General features: G+C 32.8%; 1 protein-coding gene across 3 annotated transcripts in view; it reads right to left on the bottom strand.

Moving 5' to 3' along the window:
* The window catches only part of LOC118742352 (heterogeneous nuclear ribonucleoprotein K), a 98,152-nt gene that overhangs the window by 33,409 nt on the left and 37,200 nt on the right, over nt 1-27,543 (bottom strand). For 2 of the 3 annotated variants that reach the window (XM_036474356.1, XM_036474357.1), the window contains exons 2-6: nt 15,158-15,258; nt 15,035-15,091; nt 13,550-13,593; nt 8,579-8,651; nt 8,422-8,517 (exon numbers count right to left, since the gene is read on the bottom strand). In XM_036474356.1, coding sequence (XP_036330249.1) covers nt 8,422-8,517; nt 8,579-8,651; nt 13,550-13,593; nt 15,035-15,091; nt 15,158-15,253 — 366 coding nt within the window. In that variant the 5' untranslated portion in view covers nt 15,254-15,258. The remainder of the gene's footprint in view (nt 1-8,421; nt 8,518-8,578; nt 8,652-13,549; nt 13,594-15,034; nt 15,092-15,157; nt 15,259-27,543) is intronic. The other variant, XM_036474358.1, reaches the window with a different exon arrangement.

Below are 27,543 nucleotides of genomic sequence, written 5' to 3'. Positions count from 1 at the left end.
TTGATATTTAGACATATAAATGGGAGCTGTTTAGAGTAAAGTATATATAAATGAGTTTGTAAAAGGGGGACACATACAGTATCGGTCATATCTCTAGCACGCCATTTCAAAGTGATATTGTGTGCAACTTATGTTTATTTATTTATTTTTGAGAATTTTTCTCTAACAAACCCCATATAAACCCAAGTTTAACAATTTGTAGAAAACTTCAAAAAAGTGCAACAAATTTTCACCTAAATTTCAAACTTTTTTCTCGGAAGTGTTTGAATTTTTCTGAAAACACAGTTTTATAGCCCAATCAATTTTAGTCTGATAATGTCCGGTGCTCTGCTAGTATGCATATATTCAGCCCTATTCTGCATTTCGACTCAAATCGAAATTTTCACCGTTTGGCAACTTTGGTATTCTGCGTTCCGTTTCCTTTCGAACAATCTACGAAATTTACGATTATACCTATTCTACATTTCGATCGTAGTTCCGTTTTTCTAAGTTGCAAATTTGTTGACGGAGAACGTTTCAATTGTTATCTTCGTGGGTTTAAATAATAAAATTTTATAAAAAAATTTAAGTAAAATATACTGTGCATGATTGTAAAAGTCATCATAAATGAATTTTCTCGATTACTGTGTTTTCGCGAGCGGTAATACAGGCAATACGAAAAATTGGCTCAAATAATGGCAACAAAAAGGGATAATGCGCGACGTTTTCAAAGTGGAAGTCTAGGCATTTTTGTTTACATTATCTATAAATCAGACTGTGAAATGCACTGAATACAATTTATTCTTTTTATATAAAATTAATAGATGTATGCACATAGATACATATATACATAAAATGTGAAGTTACATAAAAAAGATGCTTTTATTATTGCACTCGTTTTTACTAACTCTTTAAAAAGAGGTGCGTATGTTGTCTCGAATTCGATTTGCTATGGAAAGATAAGCTTTGTTCTTCCCCTCCTCCTGACGGCTTTCAAAATGGGATTCATTTGCGTTCAAATCTTCCACTCTGTAGTAAATGCAAATGTTGTGGAGTGCTCAAACAACGTTAATAATTATGTATCCACTTAAATTTTATTTTTAAATTACAGTGATGCTAGGTATATTTAGTTATTTTAAAATATTTACAAACTAACTTCATATGCTGCTATAGTTTGGTGGCAAATATTTCTTTGTTTTGTTTCGATTTCACACATTCCTAGGCAAACAGCTGATTTCGAAAGATGTTTTCTCTCTTCCTCTTCTTCTTTCGTTTCGATCGTAACGCGGAATACCTAAGTTCGATTCCAGCGGAGCGGAATGCGGGAACGTAATCGAAATGCAGAATAGGGCTGATTTATTCATATAACGTAACTCACTTATTTGCATATCGCACACGATCTTCAAAGGTGACATAACTCAAAACTACACGTTTGTCAGAAAATGCGAAAAACTATTTCTTAGCCCATGTTAATCATGTGGCAAGGGAGACTTTACCTAAGGTTTTTTCAAAAAGTTATAACAAAAATATAATTTTATTTCGTATAGCAGAATTTTTTTTGACAACTTATTTGTTAGTTAACCCTTTCGGTACATCTTTTTAGATTCGGGCTTTAAAAATCCGATTTTTTATTAAATGATCCTTAATACTTAATATAATAACATTCAATTTAATTTTTTTCCAAAATGTGATTCTAAAGTGTTTTTTAGAATGATGCCATATGACATCATTTGTACTAACCGGTGTAAAAAATACGCAAAGATTTTTTAATATGGTATTTTATTTTATTTAAATTGAATTAAATAACACTACGAAAATTTAATAAAACAAGTTGGAACAGGCATCGATTTAAAAATTCATTTAAAAAATTTACCATTAACAATTTACCAGGACAAATATATCGTTATTTGCTGGTGCGGATTTCAGCTCCTTCAAATATTATTGATGCCATATGGCATCATACAAATTTAAAAATATATCACGCGTTTATTTGCACTTTTTTAATCAAATTACAAGTTCTAGCAATATTTGACACTATTTTGGACTATAGCATCTTTATTTGTTTTTAATTTATTGGGTAATTTGGTAAAATATAGTATTTTAATGTAGATGTATTGTACCGTATTAAAATATAGTTTATAAAACTTCCCATTACAGCGTTGCATATAAAAATATAATTTCAGATAAGCTCAATTAAATCTGTGACTATTCAGAGAAGCATGACGTCATATGGCATCAAAATAGCGAAAGCGACTGCAAATAGTTTTATACAAAATTAGAAACGACAAATAATACTTTCATAAAAATGTAAGTACATACATAGATTTAAAAAGCTGCTTACATACAAAAGTTTTATGAAAATGTCACATTACACAACTGTTTAAATCTACGTTATTTTTTTATAAGGCCGTAAACATTTCGTTACATCGTCAATTACCATATTCTATTTTTACTCTCAATTTCGCTCACCAGCGCCGCAAACGATATCAACTAGTAGGCTAACAACCAGAATTGAAATTAAATACGCAAGTAATAGCAAGTACATCAAGTATTTACTCTCTCAACGCCAAGTAGTGTATTTATGCGGAAAAAGAGTAACAATGCGTTGTGAGTAGTGTACAATGCAAAGAGTACTTATTGAACGAAAAGCGGCAAATACACTTGCGCTGGCCTTTAGTAGATAATGAGCTCTATATTATAGTTTATAGTTGATAATAAAAAAAATTGCGAAAAAAATTTAAAATTTACAAAATTGCGAATATTATGTTAATATCACTACAATTTCGAGAGTCAATATAGTTATTTATTCCTTTTTAACTGAATAGTGAGTAAATTTTTACTCGGTGAAAAATGGAGATATATGTTTGAGTTAAACATTCAAAAAATTAAAAATTGCTAATCATTTTAAAAATTTCCAAATCAGTTTTTTTTTAATTTTCAGGTAGCTTTAAAATAAAATTTTAATACTTCTTCATGAAGTTTCAGTTTGTATAAGTAAACATCGTCAACAAAGGGGCATAACCACCCCAGATAAAAATAGTCCCCTTCAAATTTATTTTCAAACGCTACTGAGATACGTCAAATTCGCTTGAATGAATTTGTCACATATATTCACCGATACTAATACATGGAAAACCTACGCATGCGCAAAACGTACATTTGGCTCGAAACTATCTCTTTTTTATTGCTGAATCCAAACACATTGCGCAGGTAGGTTACTGCCAAAATAGAAGTATTAAATATATGTCTAGTACACATCAGACCAATGGATAATGTCAAGACCGAGGAGCCTATCTACATAAAAAACAAATATTTTGGAATATCAGAAAGAATCTATAAAAAATAAATGTGATCTTTTACTAAAAAGTTCATTGCGCGTGCGTGATGATGCATACGTGCATATAGCATATAGTAGTAGAAAACTAAAAGGGCGTGCCTCGGGCTATTACCGATTCGATTCTAGTAACGCATTTTAAGGTACACCTAAACTACTCTGGCCCTCAAGGCCTCAGTTCATTTTCAGCAAAATGTCGAACGTGAACGTTGAATTATAAGTTGCAGGAATACGCATTTCGCGTAAGCTACTTAAGCTAAAAACTAAAGAAGAAGAGACAAAGTTACACACATATCAGCGTCTCTTTAGTTTAGAGACAAAAATTAATTTATACGGTGGTAAAGGCTTCCGGCAGTTCGTAAGACGCCCCCCGAATATGGAACTTCATGCAAGGTACACTGCAAGAGGATCCAGTATTATGGTATGGGGATGTTTCTCATATCATGGTGTGGGGCCAACATATTGAATAAAAATTATGATGGACCAGAGTAACGTAAAAAAACGAAGGATGTTATGATTCCATTCGCCGAAGAGAAATGCCACACAAATTTAGGTTTTTATTATATACTACTATTTTGCTGCTCGCAGAAATTTCCATGAAAATACATCTTACGTAAATTAATTTTTTTAGTGTTTATTTAAATAAAACTCTTTTGATCCTACATTTGGATATGAAATTGTCCTTCAGTTTTCCAATAAAATGAAAGCAACTATTATCTTCGTTTTCTAGTAATTTTAGAAAATGTTAACCGTAAGTGCACACTACTATTTTAGTGGTCGCAGCTGTGTATGTATATGCATACATACATAGTTGAATGATCATCTCTGTATTTTTGGTTTATTACATTGAGGCAAATATACACTAAGGGCAGGATAAAAAAAAAGTGGGCAGTATACCCGTACATGCCATGTAATTAAAAGTTCTCATAATATGGCGAAGCACGCACTGTATGTACTTTAATCGAAAGAAAAACTAAAAATTTTACACCAATGTTCTGCACGAAAACATGCGGTAAAATTAATGAAAATTGATTAATGAAATAAACATATAAATTATAAACACACATACATATTGTTTCAGCGAACACACAGCGAACACACACACGCACTTGTATATTGCACTCCCGCCCAAAACCAAGTGCAGCGAATAAACACACGCACTTGTGCTTAAAAATAATTCGTTCGTTTTCATTGGGTATGCATTTTTTAATGCACTTCTCAACTGCCGCAGAACAAAACCTACTAAAGTAGTTAATTGCTGGCACTCCAAATCATACTCAACAAACTTGCTTGATGCATCACAACTCTCTCGGAGTTGTCTCACGGGGCTGTGTCAGGGATGATAAATGAGTTTGGTAATTTTTGTACCAAATGGACAAAAAGAATGTACTAAATCAGCCGAAAAAGTACCAAAATTTAAAAGACCGGACAGACATATGTATATGGGTAATTTCCAAACAAAGTGTTCATGGCAGGTATTTTATATATTTTTTTTAAGATTGATAATCTTGTCCTCTAAAATCGTTTACTGACGCGAATACGAAACTGCTTTCAGGCTCCTCAAAAATTAATTTTTGGGCTTATTTTTGCATTTTTGTAAAATATTTTTCAGAATGTAACATTTGCATATTACTTTTAAACTCATTTATCACATAAGCCAATGTTGGAGGTTTTTTCCGCCTCCTTTAAGACATTAACGTGACGTTTTTCTCGGGAGGCTGGTTTTTTGTTTAATCTTTCTTCAGCAACAAGTTCCCATATGTGCCATTTGAACACTTTTGGAGAAACAAGCGAATTAAATAAAAAATCCTTTTCCACCTAAAAGTGACCTTCTAGAAATATTTCACTTTTTTTCTAAAAGTCTAATTTCACGAAAATATAAAATCAAGGAAATCATTGAAACCCCTGAAGCAATATAAAAAAAACTGGGTGACTTTCCGGAAATATTAAGCCTTACTCGTTAATATTAAATACCTTTTTATTGGTTGGGTCAGTGTGTACTGCACCAAAAATCTGGAAAAGTTTCGTCCGTGGACTTGGATGCGTAACATTATATGTACTTGTACATATGCATAGTTTAAAAAGGTTCCATTACACCCAATAATTCAAGTTAATCAACAAAACCATCCAAGTATGTTTATTAAGTGCGAGTAACACAAAGAAAAGTTGCTTATATTATAGCAACAACTTTTTGATGATTTTAAAAAGTCTTTCGTTTTTAATAAACACCATGCATTTACCTGTATAAAGTAGGAAAAAGATGACTGCATTTTTATCCACAAGTCGTATTTCTACATAATTTGTCGTAAAGCTGTATTTTGAAAAAATTGTATCAAAAATGTCGATGTAGACCAATGTACTTTTGGGATCCAAAATGTATCAAAAAAGTACAATTGTACCATCAATTTCATCACTGGGCTCTGTATTGCCTTTGGCATACAGAGGTTGTACAAGAGCTACCATTGGCCACAGCGCCTACCCAATTTTCTAACTTAAATAAATAACCGGTGCTAAGGACTCTGCATGACTTACAACCATGCAGAGGTGGTAACTGATGGTTATCATTGGCCCCGACGCCTACCCAAAACATTTTTGCTTTAATAAATTTGTATGCAAATACATTCATCCTGGTCCTGTCCTCTCACTGAGTTATTCGCATATGTATACGCGATATGACTACGGTGACCATTTTGAATGTTTTCATATTTTACGAGGTTAACCGGAATCGGTCTATTAACAAGTAATTTTTAAGCAAAAAACACAACGGACGGAGGAGTAAGCCAAATTAGTATGGCACCACCACGGAGCTTTCTGATAAAAAAAAGAGTTATCAAAATTCATTGACGTGGTCCAAAGTTATGCGGTAACATATCCGACAAAGGCACGACCTTCACCCATCTGTTTAATATGGATGATCGTTTTTTTATGTAATTTAACGTGTTAATAAATATTTTACGAGTGGGTTTGCAGAAAAAAATCCTGGCCAGGATATTTTTAATCAAATATTCAAAATATATTTTTATTTCTTTAATTCTATAATCATTTTTTTAATGAACAAATTATATACCAATCGAAAGTATTAAGCCTGTAAAACGTGAAAACGTTGGATTGTCTATTTTTTTTTTGGCCTACCTATCGGGTTGGCAGGTATGAACAGGTAGGTAATATTAGTAATTTTCACTCATCTGTTTAACACATTCTATAGAATTGAAAGCATAATTGGTTGGTATATAAATAATTTGTTCTTTAAACAAATGAGTGCAAAATTTAAAAAATTATAATAATTTTTTAATATTTAATTAAAAATATCCTGACCAGGATTTTTTCAGCCAACGCACTCCCGAAATATTTCCTAACACGTTAAATTTCTTACAAAGTAGATTTCATCCACTAAACAGATGGATGAAGGTCTTGCCTTTGTCGGATCTCCTACTAATACATAAAAAAAATATTCCGACGAATTGTTAACCTTCTCCTTTATGTGAAGTCGGTTAAAAAATGCTAAAGATAAAATATGGGGCTTGCATAATGCATCAGCTGTCACAGTTGATTAAGGCCCATTTTTATCTTCGGAGTTACAGTATGGTGACTAACGCTGGCAAAAATACGTCCAAAAGAAAAATGTAAAGGGCGCTTATCACGGTGGCCTTTCCCTCCAACCACTGCAAAGCTCCTAACGCTCTCTGGGTCCTTCTTACACATTTTTCCTGCCTACTTTGATAACAAGTTTTCGACAAGAGTCCCCGTTATGAGCGAATGCTGAAGTGGAAAAAGCTATACACTAGTCCCATTTCAATCCGTTCCCACGACAGTCGGGTCTACGTAACCGGAACGACCCAGATTTATATCTGGTCAAGGACTGTTACTCCAGCAACACTCCCCAAAAACCCTTTGGGGAACTTGTATGCTGCTACAACAACAACAACAACCGTAGATATGACCAAACTTATAGTCCGTTTTCATTCACCTGCGAAATCTAATTACCGGTGTTTTGAATAGTAACCTGAAATCTGATTTAAATTTCCATTGACCACTAACTACTTTACGAAACGTCTTCTATTGCACAAAGCAAATTATATGAATTAAATCTTTTATCATACTGTCAATTGTCTTTATGTACCATCCAATTACTGAGCTATATTATCTATATTTCTCTTCCATTTGTTTTATAGGGTCTTCGTTTTTATTTACCTGCAATATTATTTAAGCAAAACTAATATCTCTAATTGAGGAAGAACTATTACAAAGGTATTGACGCGAAATGAAAATTTTCATAGGATGCATTTCCTTTATTAATCAAATCATTAGCACAATACGATCTTTTATAGCGCAACAAAATATTCATAACAACATATATATAACTAACTAAAACGGCAAAAATTACTTAAGACTAAATAAAAGTAGCATCAAATAAGTAACAAAGGAAGTAGTATTTTTAAGTGAGTTCTCCGATTCCGGGTCTACGTAACCGGAACGACCCAGATTTATATTTGGCCAAAGACTGTCACTCCAGCAACACTTCCCCAAAAACTCTTTGGGGAACTTGTATGCTGCTACAACAACAACAACATTCCAGGACATATATATAAAATAATACTTAATTAAACAATTACATAAAGAGCCCATCTCAGGGACTGAAGCGAAGCTAACGGAAATACGCATACAGAGGTGATAATCGTATAAAAATGTTTAGTTTCTCTTGAGCGAATGTAATTTTCTGCTTTTCTTAACGATAGCAATTAGCAAAGCATTTTTCTCAAATGTGAGATAGTGCAAAAATCCGTCCGCAAACAAAATTATTAAAAATCAACGCGTTTTTTTAGCCGCTTGAAACTTGCATTTCATTAGACTAAACAGTTTGCAATTTTGATGAAGATTTGTTGAAATTTATTCTATAATTATATATGGTTTTGGTTAAAGCTTGGATTGGATAGACAAATAACAACAAAAAACTTCACTTGAAAAACATTGTGAATATCAAAAAAAAATCAACGCACGGTCACTTGCTTGAGTCACTGTATTTATCTAGAATGTAAAGCTAATTCATTATCCATGGAACGATAATGGAAAATGATCATATGGTGAGCACTTAAATTGTTTGTACTTACATCTCTTATTTCCTTAATTTTTTGCCCTCCTTTGCCAATAACGCATCCAGCGAGACTCTGATGAATCAGCAGGCGTACATCAACCTCATCATCGCGCTACAATAAATATATTCAAATTAGTCAAATTGTATCTAATAAATCATTGCTCTCTTCATACCTCTTCGAAGTATTTCAGCATTTCGGATACAATCTGCAATGTTGACTCCAGATCCGATGATATCAAAATGGTGCTGTTAGTAAACCAGAAAAACGATAACATTTTATTATAAAGTATATTTAATTTTATCATAATAAGGTTTCATTTCTATAAAAGTCGCGCGCCTTTCAGGAGTCCACTTTCGACAAGACTGCCCGGAGTTGGGTAAGAGTGCCATTACTTTTCAAACAATCGCTGAATATAAACATCATGTGTTCATTCATAGTCATTGGTAATCTGACACAAACTTCTACTAAATTCAACTATCGACACTGGGTTAATATTAACAAAAAGTCTGTTATATTTGTAAGCGGTTAGTAAATTTCACAAGCACTATATGTTTTCGAACAGGGTTTTCGATCATTTTCCAAAATAAGTTAGATGGAATGAGTACATAAAATGATTTAGTTATATAAAAACAATTTACTCAATAAGATGTTAACATTTTAAAGGTAGATAGCATTTAAGGAAGCATCAAAAGGTGTGTGTGTGTGTGTGTAAGGGCGCGGATGCTAAGACTTTTTTATTGACTCTTTTACATGCTTGCCTCAAATTAGCTTTATATACATACATACTATATCGTCGTTTAAAGTACAAAACCGCGTATCAACAAAATGCAAAACCGCGTATCAAGATAATGCAAAACCGCGTGTGTGAGGCTGCATAAATTATTTTCTAGAGAGTAAAAATGGTTCAAAATTGTTCTCTTTTTTATCAAGCAATCGCATTTCTGGCTAGCATATTTTAGGACGAACGGATAAGGATTAGGCCAAGAGTTTGTGTGCGCAAATCCAATTTTTGGCAGCCAATGTTAGTTACGCGGTTTTGCAGAATGACGTAACGCGGTTTTGTACTTTAAACGACGATATACATATATTATATTAGAGTGGTTAAAAATTTTTTTTTTGGAAATTCATAAAAATTACTGGATTTGTTCGAAACCCGGCACTCGAGTTTTTTTGGTCGCAGATTACGAATCTGAAGTAAATTTTTTTAAATTCAAAATGGCGGATCCAATATCAAAACGTTAATACTGAACGTATTAAGCATTGTCAAGGGTTGAAACTCGTTTCCAGTGGGTTTCTGAGCTTGCTGATTATGAATCTGATGTCAGTTTTTCAAAATTCAAAATGGTGGATCCAAAAAGGCGACCAACTTTAAAAAAAATATTTGTTTGAAACTCTTGGCGGTCATTTTGAGTTTTGATAATCTGATCATTAATTAAAACACCAGCGTTTTTATAAAACAACCGTCCAGCGGTACCTCTAAAAAAACTTTTTTTTCAAAATAAAGAAATACGTGTCTCTTTTTTTTATCACAAATAACAATATTCTGATGTAGCGTTTATGAATTTCCAAAAGCAAAGTTTTTATGAACCACTCTAATATACATATATGGGCAGTATACGTATCGAAAAAGTAAAATCAATTTGTTTCAATCTACTTTCGACAAGAACTATAAAAGTGGCAGCAATATGAACATGTTTTTTCTCGGCACCGTGTAAAAACAGACAAAACCAATTTCTCCTTGTAACTTTTTTATTTAATTGTAAATTTTTACGTATTGTAGCCATTATGATGGTAATAAAAGCATTCGAACGTTTCCATGGGCAGTCGATCTACGAAACTGAAATGGCCCAGACTTATTTATTGCCAAGAATGTAACCCCATTATTCCCCAAAACACTTTGTTTCACACTAAACAAAATTATTATATGATGTAAAATATAAAAATTAGAAAACGGCACCTTGTACTGAACAATTAATTTCATTAAAATACTTTCGAAAATTGTTGTTTATGGCCAAAAATGTCATAACTTAACCTTTAACTGTGGAGGTGGTGGTAAAATTTACCCCCCTTTAAATTTTTTTTAATTACTCTCCTATGTTGCGCTCCAGCAACTTGATTTTCTCAGTATCTTCTCATTTCATTGTCGTTATTGATCAGTTATATTTTTGCTGTGGAAGGTGTAGCGTGGGCGGAGAAATGCTGATGCTGGTGTAAAAATTGCCACTCCTCAACGTTTATGCAACTTTTTCTTTCATGGAATGTTGACCTGTATTTTTTACAATAACATTTTTTTAATATGATCTCTTTTATTTCTTTAAATATATATATTTGGCTGTGAAAACATGCCCCTTAAGCTTTAGATTAATTTTTATTTTACACTTTTTTTATAAGTTTTCTATGTGATGCTTTCGTTCTTGTGAATAATAAAAGCTTGGTGAAATAAAGTGGGACTTTTGTTGATTTTAAAAGAAAAAATAAAATTTTGTATTTATTTTAACTTAAAAATCTAGTAGCTTAGTTTAAAAGAAAAAATAATTATAAAATGGCCAATTTGTATTCAAATTTCTAACTTAAATTCGAAGGGGTAAAATTTACCACCAGGTCACAGACTATGTCCAAAAATTCACCTCCGTAGTTAAAGGTTAATATCAATTTATCAACTCGGAAGTCATATAGTATTTAGCTGTTTTTACGGGGGCGCTGAAAACCAAACTTTTTACGTTGCTGAATTCTTCTCATAAATAGTAAGTGTTCAAAATCGGTTGGTACATTTAGTCTTCATTTGTATTTGATTTCGAATTTTATTCTTTGGAATACGCATGTATATATGTGTATATGTATGTATGTGTAAGCAAGCATAAGACGTCGAATTACACAAAAAAGTGTTTTGAATGGGATATCAAAGCTTTTCATCTTTTAAATCACTTTTGGATTTATTTGGCTTTAAAGGTTAGCTGTGGAAAATAAATAATTTAATAATGAAAATATTTTCATAATAATGTTATTCGGTTAAAAAATTGTATGAAGTGATTAAGGATTCGATAACAATACTAATTTATTTTGCAAATTTGAATTTATCCATTATCAAATCTTGTACATTCTCCCCTTGAATTCTAGTATGCAAACAAACAAAAAATTTCACAACATTAGAAGGCGTTACGATTAGCATATTGGAAATACATATGTATGTATCTATAGTAATGCCTAAATTTTATAATGCAAGTGGGTGGAGGCCTGAATTTTACGGAATTATAGCTCGGTCTGGGTACGTACAAGTTTATGATAGTTCGTAACAATTGTTACAAGTTATCATCTGTTGGCGTCTGCGAACGCAAAAACTTTCAAATTAGGGGAAATGGAGAGAGCGGAAATGACAGTTGATGCTGAGAGGAAATTGCAAGTTTAAACTGGATACATTTTTACTCGTAACAATTTGCCAGTAAGAAAAACAACTGTTTACACGCTGCTTCTTGTATTTTACACATGGAACGGAATACATTTTTGGAATTGAATAGTTAAAACTGCCAAAATTTAACGATTTGATAAACAAAAATTAAAACTAGTAACTACTAACCCGGCCGCTGTGGTGTAGCGGTAAGCAGTGCGCGCTTTCACTCACCAGCACCTGGGTTCAAGGCCTGGTCAAAGCAACATTGGAAAAAATTTAGAAAAAGGTTTTTCTTAACAGCGGTCGTCCCTCGGCAGGCAATGGCAAACCTCCGAGTGTATTTCTGCCATGAAAACAGCTTCTCATAAAAATACAATCGCCGTTCGGAGTCGGCGTAAAACTGTAGATCCCTCCGCTTTGTGTGACAATATTAAGGCGCACGCCACAAGTTGGAGGAGAAGCTCGGCCAAAAACTAACATATGTGTAAGCGCCAATCTATTATTATTATTAACTACTAGAAAAGTAAGCGTCTGTGTACTTTTTTGCATATTTCTCTCACTGAGAGCAAATCTTTGCTTACTCTAAGGAATTGCGTTATTGGCAGTTATTGGATATTTTTTAATGGGGATTACCCAGACAGAGCTATGTTTCGAGAGTTCTTCAGCGTGGTGCGGCACATATATATATATTATTATGTACGAATGTAGGTATGTATGTATAACTTAAGTTTTATGTATATATTAGGGTGCCCATCGAGAATGCTTTTTTTTTGGAAATCTCAAGACCCTACCCCCTAATTTTATTCGGTTTTATGAGAAATATTATCGCCTATTTTTTAAAGGTCATTTAGAGGTCGCGACCTGTCGATTTAGGTCAGAAAACACGATTTTGTATATTTATGAGTTTTTGAATGGCTATTTTTGATTCGATTTCAAAGATCGAATATGATCTGACAAGAGGATATATAAGCCCTTAAAATGGTATATAATAATCTATTGCCGGACTTGGCTTGTTGGGATTTTTTATCGGGTAAAATAAAATAAAACCATATTTCGCTTAATTTTTTAAATGTTGACCATCGCTAATTTCCACAATTTCAAAATATGTAGTACTATCTAAATTTAAATCTATTTTCAAATGAACTGATAGCTCATTTATTGCAATCGCATAAAAATTGTCGAAATTAGGCGACTTTTCTTAAATACGGCCTTGAACTTGTATTGTTTGTGTACCGGACTTTCAAATTTTTATAGCAGTATGACTAAGGAATTCATCAACATTTATTCAAATTTTTTATTTTTTTTTTACCCGACAAAAAATTCCAACAAGCCAAGTCCGGCAATAGATTATTATATACCATTTTAAAGGCTTATATATCCTCTTGTCAGATCATATTCGATCTTTGAAATCGAATCAAATATAGTCATTCAAAAACTCATGGATCTACGAAACCGTATTTTCTGACCTAAATCGACAGGTCGCGACCTTTAAAAAATCTATAAAAATAGGCAATAGTACGCCTAAAATTAAAACCAATTATAATGCAAGTTATGTTAAAAACTCGAAATGCAGATGTACGAATAGGAATAACGAATTACGAAATACGAAATTTTAGAAAGGACAACCAAAAAGCTCAACAAACATATATCTAGCATAGGTCTATTATAGTACTATATTGAATATTGTGATATTAAATAATCATTCTATTTAGATAAAAAAAATAGTCTTAGATATTGTAATGGTTGAGAGATTACCGTTCGGGGCCTTGGGAGTCGTCGACAGATACAGTGGCTTTGTACTGCATTTGCATTGATTGGTTGGCACAGTATTAGGTTTATAGTTAACATTTGGTCAGGTTGATTGATTGATGGCGTATAATAGTGGTGATGGTTTAGCGATACAATCAGTTAAGTTATTTTGTTGGTCAATTTGTGTTTTACATATTTACAGAAATGTGTTTTGGTTTTAATTATAATTCACCACGAGAATTATATTCACATTTTTGTGAGGCGGTACGCAGATGAAATATATTTCATGGAATAGTTTTTATATTCGTTTGTTTCCAACGGATTTTTTTATTTCAATGACAGACACAATCAGCAATACATGCAATTTGACACAATGGTATTCAAAATGGATTTGAATACCAGAGTTGACATAAGTCGTTGGTTTAAAGAGTTTAGATAAATTTGTTGTTACACGTTTTACGCGGGCACATCGGTGTTGACCAAACAGTCGTTTGGTGGTGGTGGTGGTGTTGGTGTTCAGATCAGACCAGGGCCAGTTCAGTTGTTGGGCGGGCAGTCGGGCGAGCAAATTAACGAGCAGGCCGGCAGGCGGGCAATCAGGTAGACGAATGGGCATTTATTTCGTACAGTTTCAGTTTTATTTTAATTTACGGTTTGTGATTTTGTTGGGTTTGCCGTTGATAAACACATTTCAGAGACCAAACCAGTACAGGGCATATCAAATCAGGCAGTAGATGGGCGATCGAGCAGGCAGTCACGGCAACGTTTATATTTCAACGTTTTCGATTTAAGTGTTTTATAATCGAATAGTTTCATTTCGAGTCGAATTGGTACGACACAGTTACATAGAACGAGATGGTGGGACAAGAGAAAAGAGAGAAAAATTGTTCATTTAGTTATGAGGTTAAGTGCATTTGGCTTATAAAAAACTTAGAAAATATTTTTTAGTTGACAATTCATAATTAATAAATATAGCTCCTAATCTTATAGTTAATTAAAAGTAGACGCCATTTTAGACTGTATAGTCCAATAAATTCAATAAAAAGGAATGCATGAATAGAAGTTAACTAATTTTTTTAGTATGATTAAAATATTTTTTTTTCTTCATTTCAGTCTATGAGGAGGATTATAGCGAGGATTCTAGCGAGCCCAGAGCAATAAACGAGATTTCCAAAGTTAATTAGCTTTTCATTTGTGATTATTTATGCAATTTTTATTTTATACTAAAGACAAGAAATTGGAATATTAAAAGCATTAAATTTTATTGTCTGTTCGTGATGCGGACTCGGTTGAGTGTTTAAACGGAAGAGTTCGCTATAAAAACCGCAATCATTTGAAGAGATGGGATAATGCAATAAAGAGGAGTATTTCTAGACTGGATATTCTGGCATTTCTTTAAGTTACGGAAGGGACAGAAGGAGGAAATGGACGACGGAGTTTTCAATAATTGGCAACCAGTGAATTAATAATAGATTTATTTAAATACTTTACCTGAGTGCGCATTTTTTGAATATGCTGCCCTCCTTTACCGATGACCGCACCAGCAATCTGGAATTACAAATGCCCATTACAAGTTATATTCACCTCCAATTTGATTCTTAATGGAATACTTACATTACTCGGAATGAGGATACGAATTTGATCATCATTGCGACGACTACGCTTATCGGTATGAGGCCCGTCGTCATTGTTTTCTCGCTTCATCTTCATTTTCTCTGAAATTAGAGTAAATAAACATTTTATCAATAAAACGGTGTAGCTATGGTTTAAAACTCTTCTTTTTATATAACAGTTAATTTGAAAAAATAAAATACCTAGAGACCATGGCGTGTAGGGTCTTTTATAATAATAATTTAAAAAAAAACAAATATGCTGGAAAATTTTAATCTTTCAAATCATCTTCATACAAGAAAAAAATTAAAATAACGATTATTTACGTCCCAGAAAAAAACATTCAAATTCTTTGAAAATCAAAGATCTATACAATTTCAGTTAAAGACGCAGACGCAGTCTTAGCCCAAAAATATATTTATAATTCTCAAAAATCAAAGGGATTTTTCAGAATTGTCTAACTTGCACACTATTATGCTAAAATTGAATTGGCTACAAAGGGCATACCTAATAAGTTTCTAAAAAATTTTGCATAAAAAGTTTAAAATTTGGATGAATATATTTTTGATTTGTTAAATTTTCCTGAATCGTGCACAAAGTTTTAAACTTTGACTTATTTATATGGTTTATGTTAGATGTAGATAATGTAAAAAAATAAATGTGTGCTATTTACGTGAGCGCCACTGTATATTAGACTGGTTCAAAAATATCTGATATCTTTTTTTTCAAAATCCCTGTGAAATGTTTTCGGGACAGTGAAAAAAGACGCTTGTCAAATTTTCAGATTTAGAGGTCGCTTATCGCGAACTTATATTTCCTGTATAGTATATACTACAGCAGAGGTTCCCAAGCTTTTTTTCTCGTAGATTACTTTCAAACCTTTACTGGTTTCGGTGGACCCCTTGCTGCAACATTTCTAACATATTCCCAAAGCTAGTCAAAAAATGTGAAGATTATATCCAACGATTTAATTTACATCGCGGGTGTGTTCCAAAACTAAATTCGGAGTGGCAAAAATAAGAATAAAATATTTTATTGTATTCTATTTATTAATATAATGTGATTACGCACTTCCAAGTTTTAGAAACAGAGCTCGTAAAGTTATTGAAGTACTCTCTCGTTCTGAGGAGTTATATTTTTTAAGAGCACTCCGAGAGCTAGCGTTATTTAAATTATCTTCACCATAACATGTTTGGCTCACTCATGAATTTGCATGTGGCGTATTTGTAAAATAGTTTATTTGTGTTGATGGCACCATGTTCATTTATATCGCTCCCGTCTGCTCAGTGAGAGCAAAAAACGAGATAGACCTTTCTAGATTGAAGGCAAAAGGAGTTTTGCTCACCTGCATCCCTTGATGCCTCCCAGCCATTGCTTAGCGAAGTATTCACCCAGTTTCTGGTGGTGGCCTCGATGGCCAAAGTGTGAAGTGCTGCAACTGGTTGCGGATCGAGGAATGCCTGGTCTAAACCAACCGTGGCCAAATGATCCGATCTCTCATTACCAGGTACTCCCGAGGGACCTGGCACCCAGAGTAAAGCAAGCTCGTTATGTTCACCAACATAATTTAGTCGAGACTTGCATTGCCGAAATAGTTTGGAAGTACTTAGATAGAGGGCTTGCCAATGCCTTAAGTGCAGCTTGGCTATCACTGCAGACAAGTAAACTCCTCCGCCTATTTCCAACCACGTAGTCCATCGCGCTTTGAGCATTGCAAATACCTCGGCCTGGAAGACGGAAGCTTATCCCCATTAACGTCGAAAAACACTCCAGATCCTTACCCAGAGTCAGTTCTGGAGCCATCAGTGAAGATTCCAAAATGTGTGAGTCCGTGCTCAGTACTGGAATTAAGCCAGCATACAGCCTCAGGGATCTCAACATTATAGATCCTAATTTATCCGAAGAAAAAATAAACACAGCACATCATAGCAACAATTTTTCACTATGTTTTCGATTTTTCATGTATCTGCTGTTGTACCATATACGTGGTTCATATGACGGACATAAACTGTCATATATCATGAACCGCTGGACCGAATTCGGGCACACTTCACATAACAGATCTGCATGATAGTCCGAATATACCGTTTAAATTTGGTAGAATTTGTGCACTTATTTTTTTTATTTAAGATGGGAGGTGCCACGCCCCCTTTTCCGATACCGCACATTTATCTCCATGGAAATATTTCAAGAGATATACCAGATGAAAATTTTTGTTAGTATGGGTGGTGCCACGCCCCCTTTACCGAATTTGGGGAAACTTAACACAAACCATCTGCATAATAGCTTGAATATGCCGTATAAATTTGGTTGAATTCGATAAAGCCGTTCTCAAGTTATAAGCTCACACCAAAAACGTACAGATACATATGCCACGCCCCCTTTTCCAAATTTGGGCAAACTCCACATAAAATATCTGCCTGATGGCCCGAATATGCTGTATAAATTTGGTTGAATTCGGTGAAGCCGTTCTCAAGTTATAAGCTAACTCACTAATTTGTATATATAAAATAGAGGCGCCACGCCCCCTTTTCCGAATTCAAGCAAACTTCACGTAAACCATCTGCACGATAGCCCGAATATGCCGCATAAATTTGGTTGAATTCGGGGAAGCCGTTCTCAAGTTATATGGTCACACCAAAAACGTTCACTTATTTTTATATTTTAGTTAGTATGGGTGGTGCCACGCCCCCTTTTCCGAATTCACGCAAACTTCGCATAAACCATCTGCATGATAGATCGAATATGCCACATAAATTTGGTTGAATTCGGTGAAGCCGTTCTCAAGTTATGAGGTCACACCAAAAATGTGCAATTGTTTTTATATATAAGATTTATTTTAAACCTAATAAACAAATTTGCATATGTAACATGTAACATGTAACAAAACATTAATCGAGCCGATCGAAAAATATTAATTTTCAAGAACTATACCATTTCCACGAAAAGTTGTTTTTTTTTTCATATAAAACACATGGAAAATTTTGACTCTTGAGCGACCTCTAAATATTTTTTGATTTCAAATTTGAAAATATATTTTATATATATTTCGCCGGTATAGAACAATCCTAAGGGGTGAGAGTATTAAAATTCCGACTTTACTTTTTTTTGTCTATAATATTTTTAAATACTTTTTCGTCATATTTTACAGTCAGTTTTATATACAAAATAAGTTGGTTCGCGAAACTCTTAGCAACAATTTTCGGATCGCCATTGCAACTTGCCGACGTGAGTTATGAATGTCGACTCGTTTCAATGATGAAAATTGTTGCTAATGGGTTACAGAATGTTATGCATAAATTATTTTCCAAATTGTTTTAAATTCGCTAACTCTTTGATGTTCGCATATGACATTTAACTTTTTTCTGTTGTTCGTAAACTTTCATTTTGTTATAATCTTCAGCTGGATCGGAATGCATTTGCGTATATCTTAATAAAAATCGTCCTTAACTATAAAATAAGAGACAATTCTATGATATCAAGAAGCTCCGAAAATAAAGACTTACTTGGGCTACCGTTTGCAAAGCACATCAAAATTATTTTAGATGATTGGCTGTATAATAAACAAATTTAATAATAAATAATTTTTGCGTGGACAGCATATCTACCGGTCTTTAATTTCACAGAAAACATTGGTCGCTTATTTCGCAAATATAAAGATGTATGAACTTCAATTTTCTTTGTTTCTCAAATCGAAGAAAAGTTTTCTTTCAATTCTGTAAATTATTTAAATACAAAAAATGATTTTTGAGGAAATGTCACAATCTGCTTAATTGTCATGTAGTTAATATAGCGCGCGAAAAGTGACAATGAAACTACTTTCTTTTTAAACTATTATTCAAAAAACTAATAAGTAATAAAATTTTATAATTAAATCCATAGTTATAAAAAATTTATATTTCTTGCTTCTATCTGCTTATTTGCATAATGAAAAACAAACTTATAGGGCCTAGGGGCCAACCACCAACCAAGAAATATGAATGTGTGTTGTATATTTTGGTAGCTTCAGCTTTAATACTTAAGAAAAAAATAAATTACAAAAAAAAATATTTTTTTTCTACGCTTTTATCCATGTTTTACAGCACGATCTGGCCACCAAAATCAAAACTAGACTAAAAATTTCGCAGTTGTCGCCATACGCAACACAAATTTTTGAACAATCATCCCTACGCTGGTTGTCGTAAGTCGTTCGCATCGACAGTCGTTCGCTGAATTACGTCGTAAATAAAAACATTAACGGCAGATTTTAACACGTTTTCAATACTTCTTCATTTCGAAGGGATAATAGGTATACAAATTTGTATTTGAATAACACAAGCATGAGCAAAATATTAAAATAATTTTTATTTTAGCGCAATAACTGTGCAATTTAGTACAAACGACCCCATACACCACACAAACGACCGACGCAAGCGCAAGTGGTTTAGGGGCCCTATAAAAGCGGCGTGAGCAAAGAAATTTTGGGTTTTGTTTCCCTTATAAGAGTTACCATATCAAACTTATAAATATCTATATATAATTTGTGAGACTTTAAATAACAAGAAAAAAATATATTTACCTTTAGACTAGTAATACTATTCATAGTTTTCAAACATTCATTTCTGCCAGTCGAAAGTATCAAAATACGGCATTTGGGAACAAAAAAGTATCAGATATTACAATTTAGAAAAAAAAAGTATTAATAATTATACAATTGTTCAAAACGGCAACGTTGATCGTGATGGAAACCGAAGTTAGTTAACATCTTGTCGTCATAGCGACGATGGAATTAACAGCGTCAGCCGAGTGAAAATACTGCTAAAGTAACAGAGGCAGCGGCGCTTTGCTTGCCTCACCGCTCGTGCCATAAATTCAAATTGGTTCGATAATCGACATGCGTCTCCTGTATACTGTTTATTCTGTGCTACAATGCAATGTATCTATAATTACAATGCAATGCACACGACATCAAGTTGGCAACACTGTTAGTTTCTGGTAATGGTTGACAAGCGTGTTTGGCGGCAGTTGCAAAGCGAATGGACACATTTTTAAAAAAGGTACACCATGAATTCGGCTTTAAAGACATACATACATATATCTGTGCTTTAACTTTCTAATATTTCAAAAATCCGCCCATTTATATTTGGCTCATTCCACGGTGACGGGTGTGACATTTCAACTTACATTTTAAGACTAAATTCTTATGGCCTTATTCATAAAAAATAAAGTAGGTTTAAAGAGCTTTATAAAATGTCGTTTTCATACATTTTTCAGTTTATAAACCTTTTTTAAAGCTACTTTATTTTTTATGAATAAGGCCATTAAACTATAATAAAAAATTTTTTAAAACTTGTATTTTCTGTTAAGTTTACGAGGTATACACAATGCCTCGAGAAAAAATTTCAAAAACAATTCAATCCAAACGAGTTATATGAATTTTAGTCACTGTGACGGGTGTAACGAGTACGCAGTCGTAATTAGCTACTAACGGGTGATTTTTTTGAGGTTAGGATTTTCATGCATTAGTATTTGACAGATCACGTGGGATTTCAGACATGGTGTCAAAGAGAAAGATGCTCAGTATGCTTTGACATTTCATCATGAATAGACTTACTAACGAGCAACGCTTGCAAATCATTGAATTTTATTACCAAAATCAGTGTTCGGTTCGAAATGTGTTTCGCAAACCCAATTGCTGCGAACGGCGACGAATCGACATTTCACGGTCTTCAGCAACACTCTCAGAAACAGACGCAATATTCTCTTCTGTACGCATTCGTGTGGTTGGTTTAATGTCCAATAAAGTAAACTGAGTGCGAAACTTGGTCACAATCGCATTAATTGTTTGCTCACTTGGTCGATTATGTAGACCATAAATCGGACGCGCGAAACACATTTCGAACCGAACACTGATTTTGGTAATAAAATTCAATGATTTGCAAGCGTTGCTCGTTAGTAAGTCTATTCATGATGAAATGTCAAAGCATACTGAGCATCTTTCTCTTTGACACCATGTCTGAAATCCCACGTGATCTGTCAAATACTAATGCATGAAAATCCTAACCTCAAAAAAATCACCCGTTACATACTTACTTATACCAGAGTTTTTCTGCTAATTATGTCTTCTGCTTATAGTTTTAAATAGTTCATTGTATATTTAAATAAACATTTTCAACATTTACGCCAAAGTTGTATATCTCTATTGGAAATTATATATTATATGTTGCAAATTCAACTGTGACGGGTGTGACAAGTTGAGCACGAATAAGCGAATACACATTATTAGACTAATAAACTAACTTTATTTCTCGGAAAATCGGATTTTACAAACACGTAATTGTAAAGTACCTTATTTTTAAATAGTACCACAGTTTTCGTGAGGTTGTTACCTGTCGAACCGTATGAGATACTCTTTTTAACCTGACAAGTGAAGTAATGGTTTCTTTGCATCTGTAGCAGCATCGCTTAGTTTTCCCATTGCTCGAACAATATATCTTTATGATTAGCTTTATCATCGATGATCACAAACACGATACAAATATAGGTATTTCCATACGTCACATACGTGACTGTTGTACTCTTCAGTGAAATACAAACAAGGAAAAACATTTGTTTTCTTTTACTTTTTTAGACCCTTGTATAGCACATACGTATATTAGCTCTATATTTAACCAAAAAATTAACAATCGAACCGCATGGTCCTTAAATATAAACAATTAAAGAGTGTCGTTACGTGATAAAAAAAAGATGTTGATTTTTTTCTTTTCTTACAAAATCGTAAAACTCGTGAATTGTCATTTCACGAAACGTGTTTTAATATGATTTCGAGTAATTCTAGTTGTTTTTAAAGTTTTTTTGAATCAATGCAACTTGTTTCAAATTTCTTTTAAAACCCCAAGTGTGAATCGTTACGTGACGTGGCGTCAATTCAGGGTAAATTTTACGGAAATCTGTGATTTATTATGTTTCAACTACATACGACAAATTCGAACCAAATCGGGCCATAAATACGCGTTTTCAAAATATATCGATCTTGGGGCCACATAGCAAGACCATTTTAACAAAAAAAAATTTACTTACATAGGCAGTATATATCTAAAAAGCAGACAAATTGGCCCATAAATACGTTAGATATAAGACTTATTTTTATTTTTTTGTCGCGGTAGACCTTCCGATGGAAACACCCATATGACACATTTCAGATTAGCAGATTAGTTATCGTAGTAGTCCCTGGCCGATTTTATTAAAACATGTGACGGGCGTGACCAATATAATCGTTGTTTTTTTTCGAAAATAAAAGCATATAAATACTAAAAGGCAATTCGCACATATTCGACTGTGTCCTAGCGTTACTTTCGTCAGCTTTTTTACACTGTCCAAGATTTGTTTTCCTTCAAAAATAACTATTGAGTGTATTTTGTGACGGGCGTGACATTCAAATATGCTTTGCTTCAATATTTAATAAAATATTCAGTACTTGCACTAAATACATGAAAACTACACTGTTATAATGCTGACGAATTGTTCTCTCCATTGACCGATTAAACAATGCAAAAAAGACAATAGACTACAAAAATCAGTCTTGTCAATTTTAAAGAAAACTAACCTATCATATGAGTTTGTAAATGGTACAGCCTAATAGGCGCTATAGACGGTGCGTCTGATTCGCGAGTCATCTGTGTACGTGTTGACTCGCCTTTCGACTACACACAGTTGAGTCATGCCAGAGTCATGTCCGTGTAACTAACACATATTTATTTTCACTAACACATCAAAACCGACTCGATATTTAGACACACCCACGGTGTCCTTGAACCAGATTCAACTGAATCGCATTCTATGGTGATCCACATTTGTGGGCTCGATATGTATATCGTCGTTTAAAGTACAAAACCGCGTATCGTCATTCTGCAAAACCGCGTAACTGACATTGGCTGCCAAAAATTGGATTTGCTCACACAAGCTCCTGGCTCAATCCTTATCCATTCGTCCTAAAATATACTAGCCAGAAATGCGATTGCTTTATAAAAAAGAGAACCATTTTTAAATATGAGTGTTTTTACGCTCTAGAAAATAATTTCTAAAACATCACATACGCGGTTTTGTATTTTGCTGATACACGGTTTTGCATTTTGTTGTTGGGGGAATTTCGTAGTCGTCTACTACAATAGCCAACTTTTGATCCATTTATAATGGCCAAGTTTAATCTGGTTTCAAAAAAATTAACTATAAACACTTATTACTTTACTGGTGTTAATAATATGAACTTGCATTATCGTCCGGGCCGGTACTAAATATGGGACGGGCCCGCCTCTAACCCTAGTCATTTTTCTTTTTTAATTTAAACGAATTTCCAACGTTATCACTACATCCTTATTTAGTGCTTTAGAAAAATACTAAGTCTTTTCGTAGTATGTGGAGAATGTATTCTTTCTTAACCGACTTTCAAAAAAGGAGGTTATCAGTTCGTCGGAATATATGTATGTATATATTTTTTTTTATGTATGTTACCGCATAACTTTGGACCACGTCAACCGATTTCGATAATTCTTTTTGCATCGGAAAGGTAGTGTCTCAGAGGTGGTCCCATACTAATCCGGTTTAGATCCGATCATTGGATTATATATATATATTATATGACAATTGAAGTCAATTTTTTTTTTGCTAAAAATTACTTATCAATATTTTAGTCATTTTAATGATCATATAATTCAGTTTTTTGTGCATATTTTTGTGTTCCCTAGTAAATATAAGGACCCTTGAAATACATTTGTGTACATTAGCATGTTTTTTTAACTGTTAGCAATTTAATTGCGTACACCCTTTATTTTAAATATTTCACAGCGGGAGGTCCAAGATGAACTGCGGCGTATGGAGCCGAGGAGCTTGGTGTCGGTGACTTTTTTCTGTTTCAAAGACGCCTGTATGCAACTGTGGCAATTTTTGGAAAGCGACAGTGATAATACTGGAATATTGCCGACAATGGGTGCTAATTATCACTCTGACAAAATTGTCGCGAAAATGGCGACAAAAATCAATAGCACCCTCGGAAAGTTTTCACAGGATAATTTTGTAAATTTGTTTATATGGTAATTGCGCGGATTTCAAAAACCGACTTAAAAAATATATATATATCTATATATATTTCATGATCCAATGATCGGATCTAAACCAGATTAGTATGGGACCACCTCTGAGACAGAACCTTGCAAAAAGAATTATCGAAATCGGTTGACGTGGTCCAAAGTTATGCGGAAACATACATAAAAAATTAAAATAAAAAAAAAAATAAAATTAAAATAAAATAAAAACAAAATAAAAACAAAATAAATAAAAAAATAAAAAAAAATAAAAAAAAAATAAAAAAAAAATAAAATAAAAAAATAAAAAGAAATAAAAAAATAAAAAAATTAAAAAAAAATAAAATAAAAAATATAAAAAAATATAAAAAAAATAAAAATATAAAAAAATATTCCGACGAACTAATAACCTCCTTTTTGGAAGTCGGTTAAAAAAAAACCCGACTTACATAAATTCTTATGTAAAAATTTAAGATTAGTATAGGACCACCTGTTAGGTAACACCTTTCTTTAAAAAAAAAAAGAATTATTGAAATCGGTTAACGTTATCCAAAGTTATGCGGTAACATACATAAAAAAAAATAATAATATTCCGACGAATTGATAATCTTCTTCTTTTTGTGAAGTGGGTTAAAAATAAACAAAATTGTAACTGCCAATTTATGAAATAAGCCACTGGTTGTGTGGTTTTATTTTTTACTCAATACCCACCTAGAATTTGGAAGATTCCTTTAATAAAAACACCTTACCGAGTCTTCTTCGATCACCTTTGATGATCAAAAACTGATTTATCGCTTCCGCGATTAAAAACAAGTTCAAAGTTATTTATTGAAAATATAAAAATAAAATGTAGGGCAATCGCAAATTGATCATGCTGGAGATTGAAATAAGATCGTTTCCTTTGCTATAAAAAAAAACTTTTGTTTCAGCTGCCTTTGCTTCTAACGGCATAATTTCTCATACCTTTTTGTCAAATTTTAACAATAACAGTCAAGTCGTGGTGTGAAGTGCGTGCCTGGTGTAAAAAATTTTAATATTGTATAAGTACATAGTATGACCTAATAATAATATTTTTCATCTAAGATATTTGCCATCTTACATTCAAAAGCATAGATAGAAATAAACGGTGTGCTGCTACAAAAGCACCTTGTGCATGCTACAGACAGGTTGGAAAAACGAAAATGAACAAGATCATTGCAAGTATACTCGGCGAAGAACCCGCGCAATTCGAAAATAGATTTTTTAATTTTAATATTTTTAATTGTTATACACATACGAACAAAAGTATTGGCATAAAGACCTTTTCATAATGCGTGCAAAGTTTCTAACTAATTTCTTGGCATTAATTTTTTATAAAAACATAGCTCATATTACGACAAAAACATAATTGTGATAAAATGTCAAAACTTTGTGCAAAACACACGAAAATTTAACAAATTTCCAACTTTTCAACGCGACTTTTGGCAATTTTTTTCTGACAGTATCTTCCATACAAAATATGTTCGCCATTTTTTTATATGGAAGACACTGTCAGAAAAAAATTGCCACACACAACCACGATTTTTTAGCAACTTGGAATTTCCACTTTATTGTACTACAATTTATTGGGCTACAAAACTGCATACTTAAAATCTGTCTAGAACATCTATTTAAAAAGTTGCAAAAGTTGAGTTCTATAAAGTTTAGACATTTTATTTTTATGTTTTTGTTGTAATATGAGCTATCTTTTTTTTATAAAAATTTGCGAAAATAAAATGGAATAAAAAACCTTGCGTACATTGTGTCAATTACTTTTATCCGGGAGAGTAATTTGGAAATATTTTCAACTGTACTAATGGATTTTATAAAAAAAAAAAAACACAATCGTTATTTCATCAACGCTTCTTTTGAACTCAATAAAGTATGCTGATTTCCTAATTATAAATTAATTTATTACTTATTTAATTTTTCACAGCGCAAACGATTTGAAAATAGACTGAAAATGGACTCGGAAAAAAAATCTAAAATAATTAGAAATACGCCTCAAAAAGGCTCACAAATGTTTACAAAAACTACTAAAAATCACTCTGAAAAGACTCGCAAATGATAAAAAATAAATTTTAATATTTTTATTGATCTTTGTACCATGATAAGAACATAGTAAGGTAAAACCGTAAATAAAAATTATAGTTTAAAAAACTAAAACCTCGCCATTATAATTTCCATTCGTACTGTCATCAGGTATGTAACTTGAGAATATAAATCGCTGCATCTTTCAGGCACCTCAATATTAAATAGTTACATCCCGGGCTAATAAAAGGGAGGTAAAAAAGGAATTGTTCAAAGTTTTTGTTGTTTGAGATTGAAAATGAGAATGTGTGTGTGAGTTTGAGTGTAGAGTTTTAAAATTAAATTGCTTGCAAACGTCAAGAATTTGAAAAATTCCTCCCAGCGGTTCTACCTTCCTTTTTTTATCATGCTTTGTACCATAATTATTTTATTAGGAAAAATGTAAAATGCAATAGAGTCTAAGCGGTAGAAGTTATAGCAGCTATTTCGGAGATCACCACTTACACATTTTCAACTTATTATCTAGAAAAATTCTAAGTATGCAGTTTCTTGAGGCCAATCAATTTTATCAATATAACAATAAAGTCAGAAATTTCCAAAAAAATCAAATTGATACATACAGTGTATGGTGGTAAGTTTTTTGAATATATATTTGTGCTCAAGGCGAATTCGTACACGGTGGTAGCAGAAGTATAAAAACATATGTATGAATTCGCCTTGTTTCACGCATTTCTATCGTTTTTCCCCGAAAATGTATGAAATGTTGTCAAATATGCAAAAATAACCACATAAGTCAAATATATGCAAAACCCCCAAATGCCGGATATATGCGAATTAGCCGTTTCAAGCCTTTGCTTAGATTTGCCAGCCTTGCTTAAAATCCTCACTTCAAACTTTGTGCAACACTTATAAAAAATCAGCAAAATTTTAGTTTTTTAAGAATTTTTGGAAAAGTTTTGCGTGTGCAGTTTTATAGCCCATTCAATTATAGTATTAGAAAGAGCAAGTTTGAAGTGGCTACAAATTTCATTGATTTTTGTAAATTTTTTATTTTTTTTGTTGCGGTGTCACTCATTTTTTTCCATAAAGTACGTTAAATTTGTTATATGGAAAAAATGAACAACACCGTCAACAAAAAAAATTCCAAAAAATAAACGGTATTTTGTAGCCATATGAAAAAATTATTTAAAAAAGTGTAAAACTTTGATGAAAATTCGCTGAATTTTTATAATTTTTGTACAAAGTTTGAAATGTGGATTTGTATATAATGAACTATATTTT

Source organism: Rhagoletis pomonella, unplaced genomic scaffold (genome assembly GCF_013731165.1).
Source record: "Rhagoletis pomonella isolate Grant_MI unplaced genomic scaffold, Rhpom_1.0 Rhpom_scaffold_00007, whole genome shotgun sequence".
Taxonomy (NCBI): Eukaryota; Metazoa; Arthropoda; class Insecta; order Diptera; family Tephritidae; genus Rhagoletis; species Rhagoletis pomonella.
The sequence above is the reverse complement of the archived record's forward strand: the minus strand, read 5'-3'. Positions and strand labels throughout refer to the sequence as shown.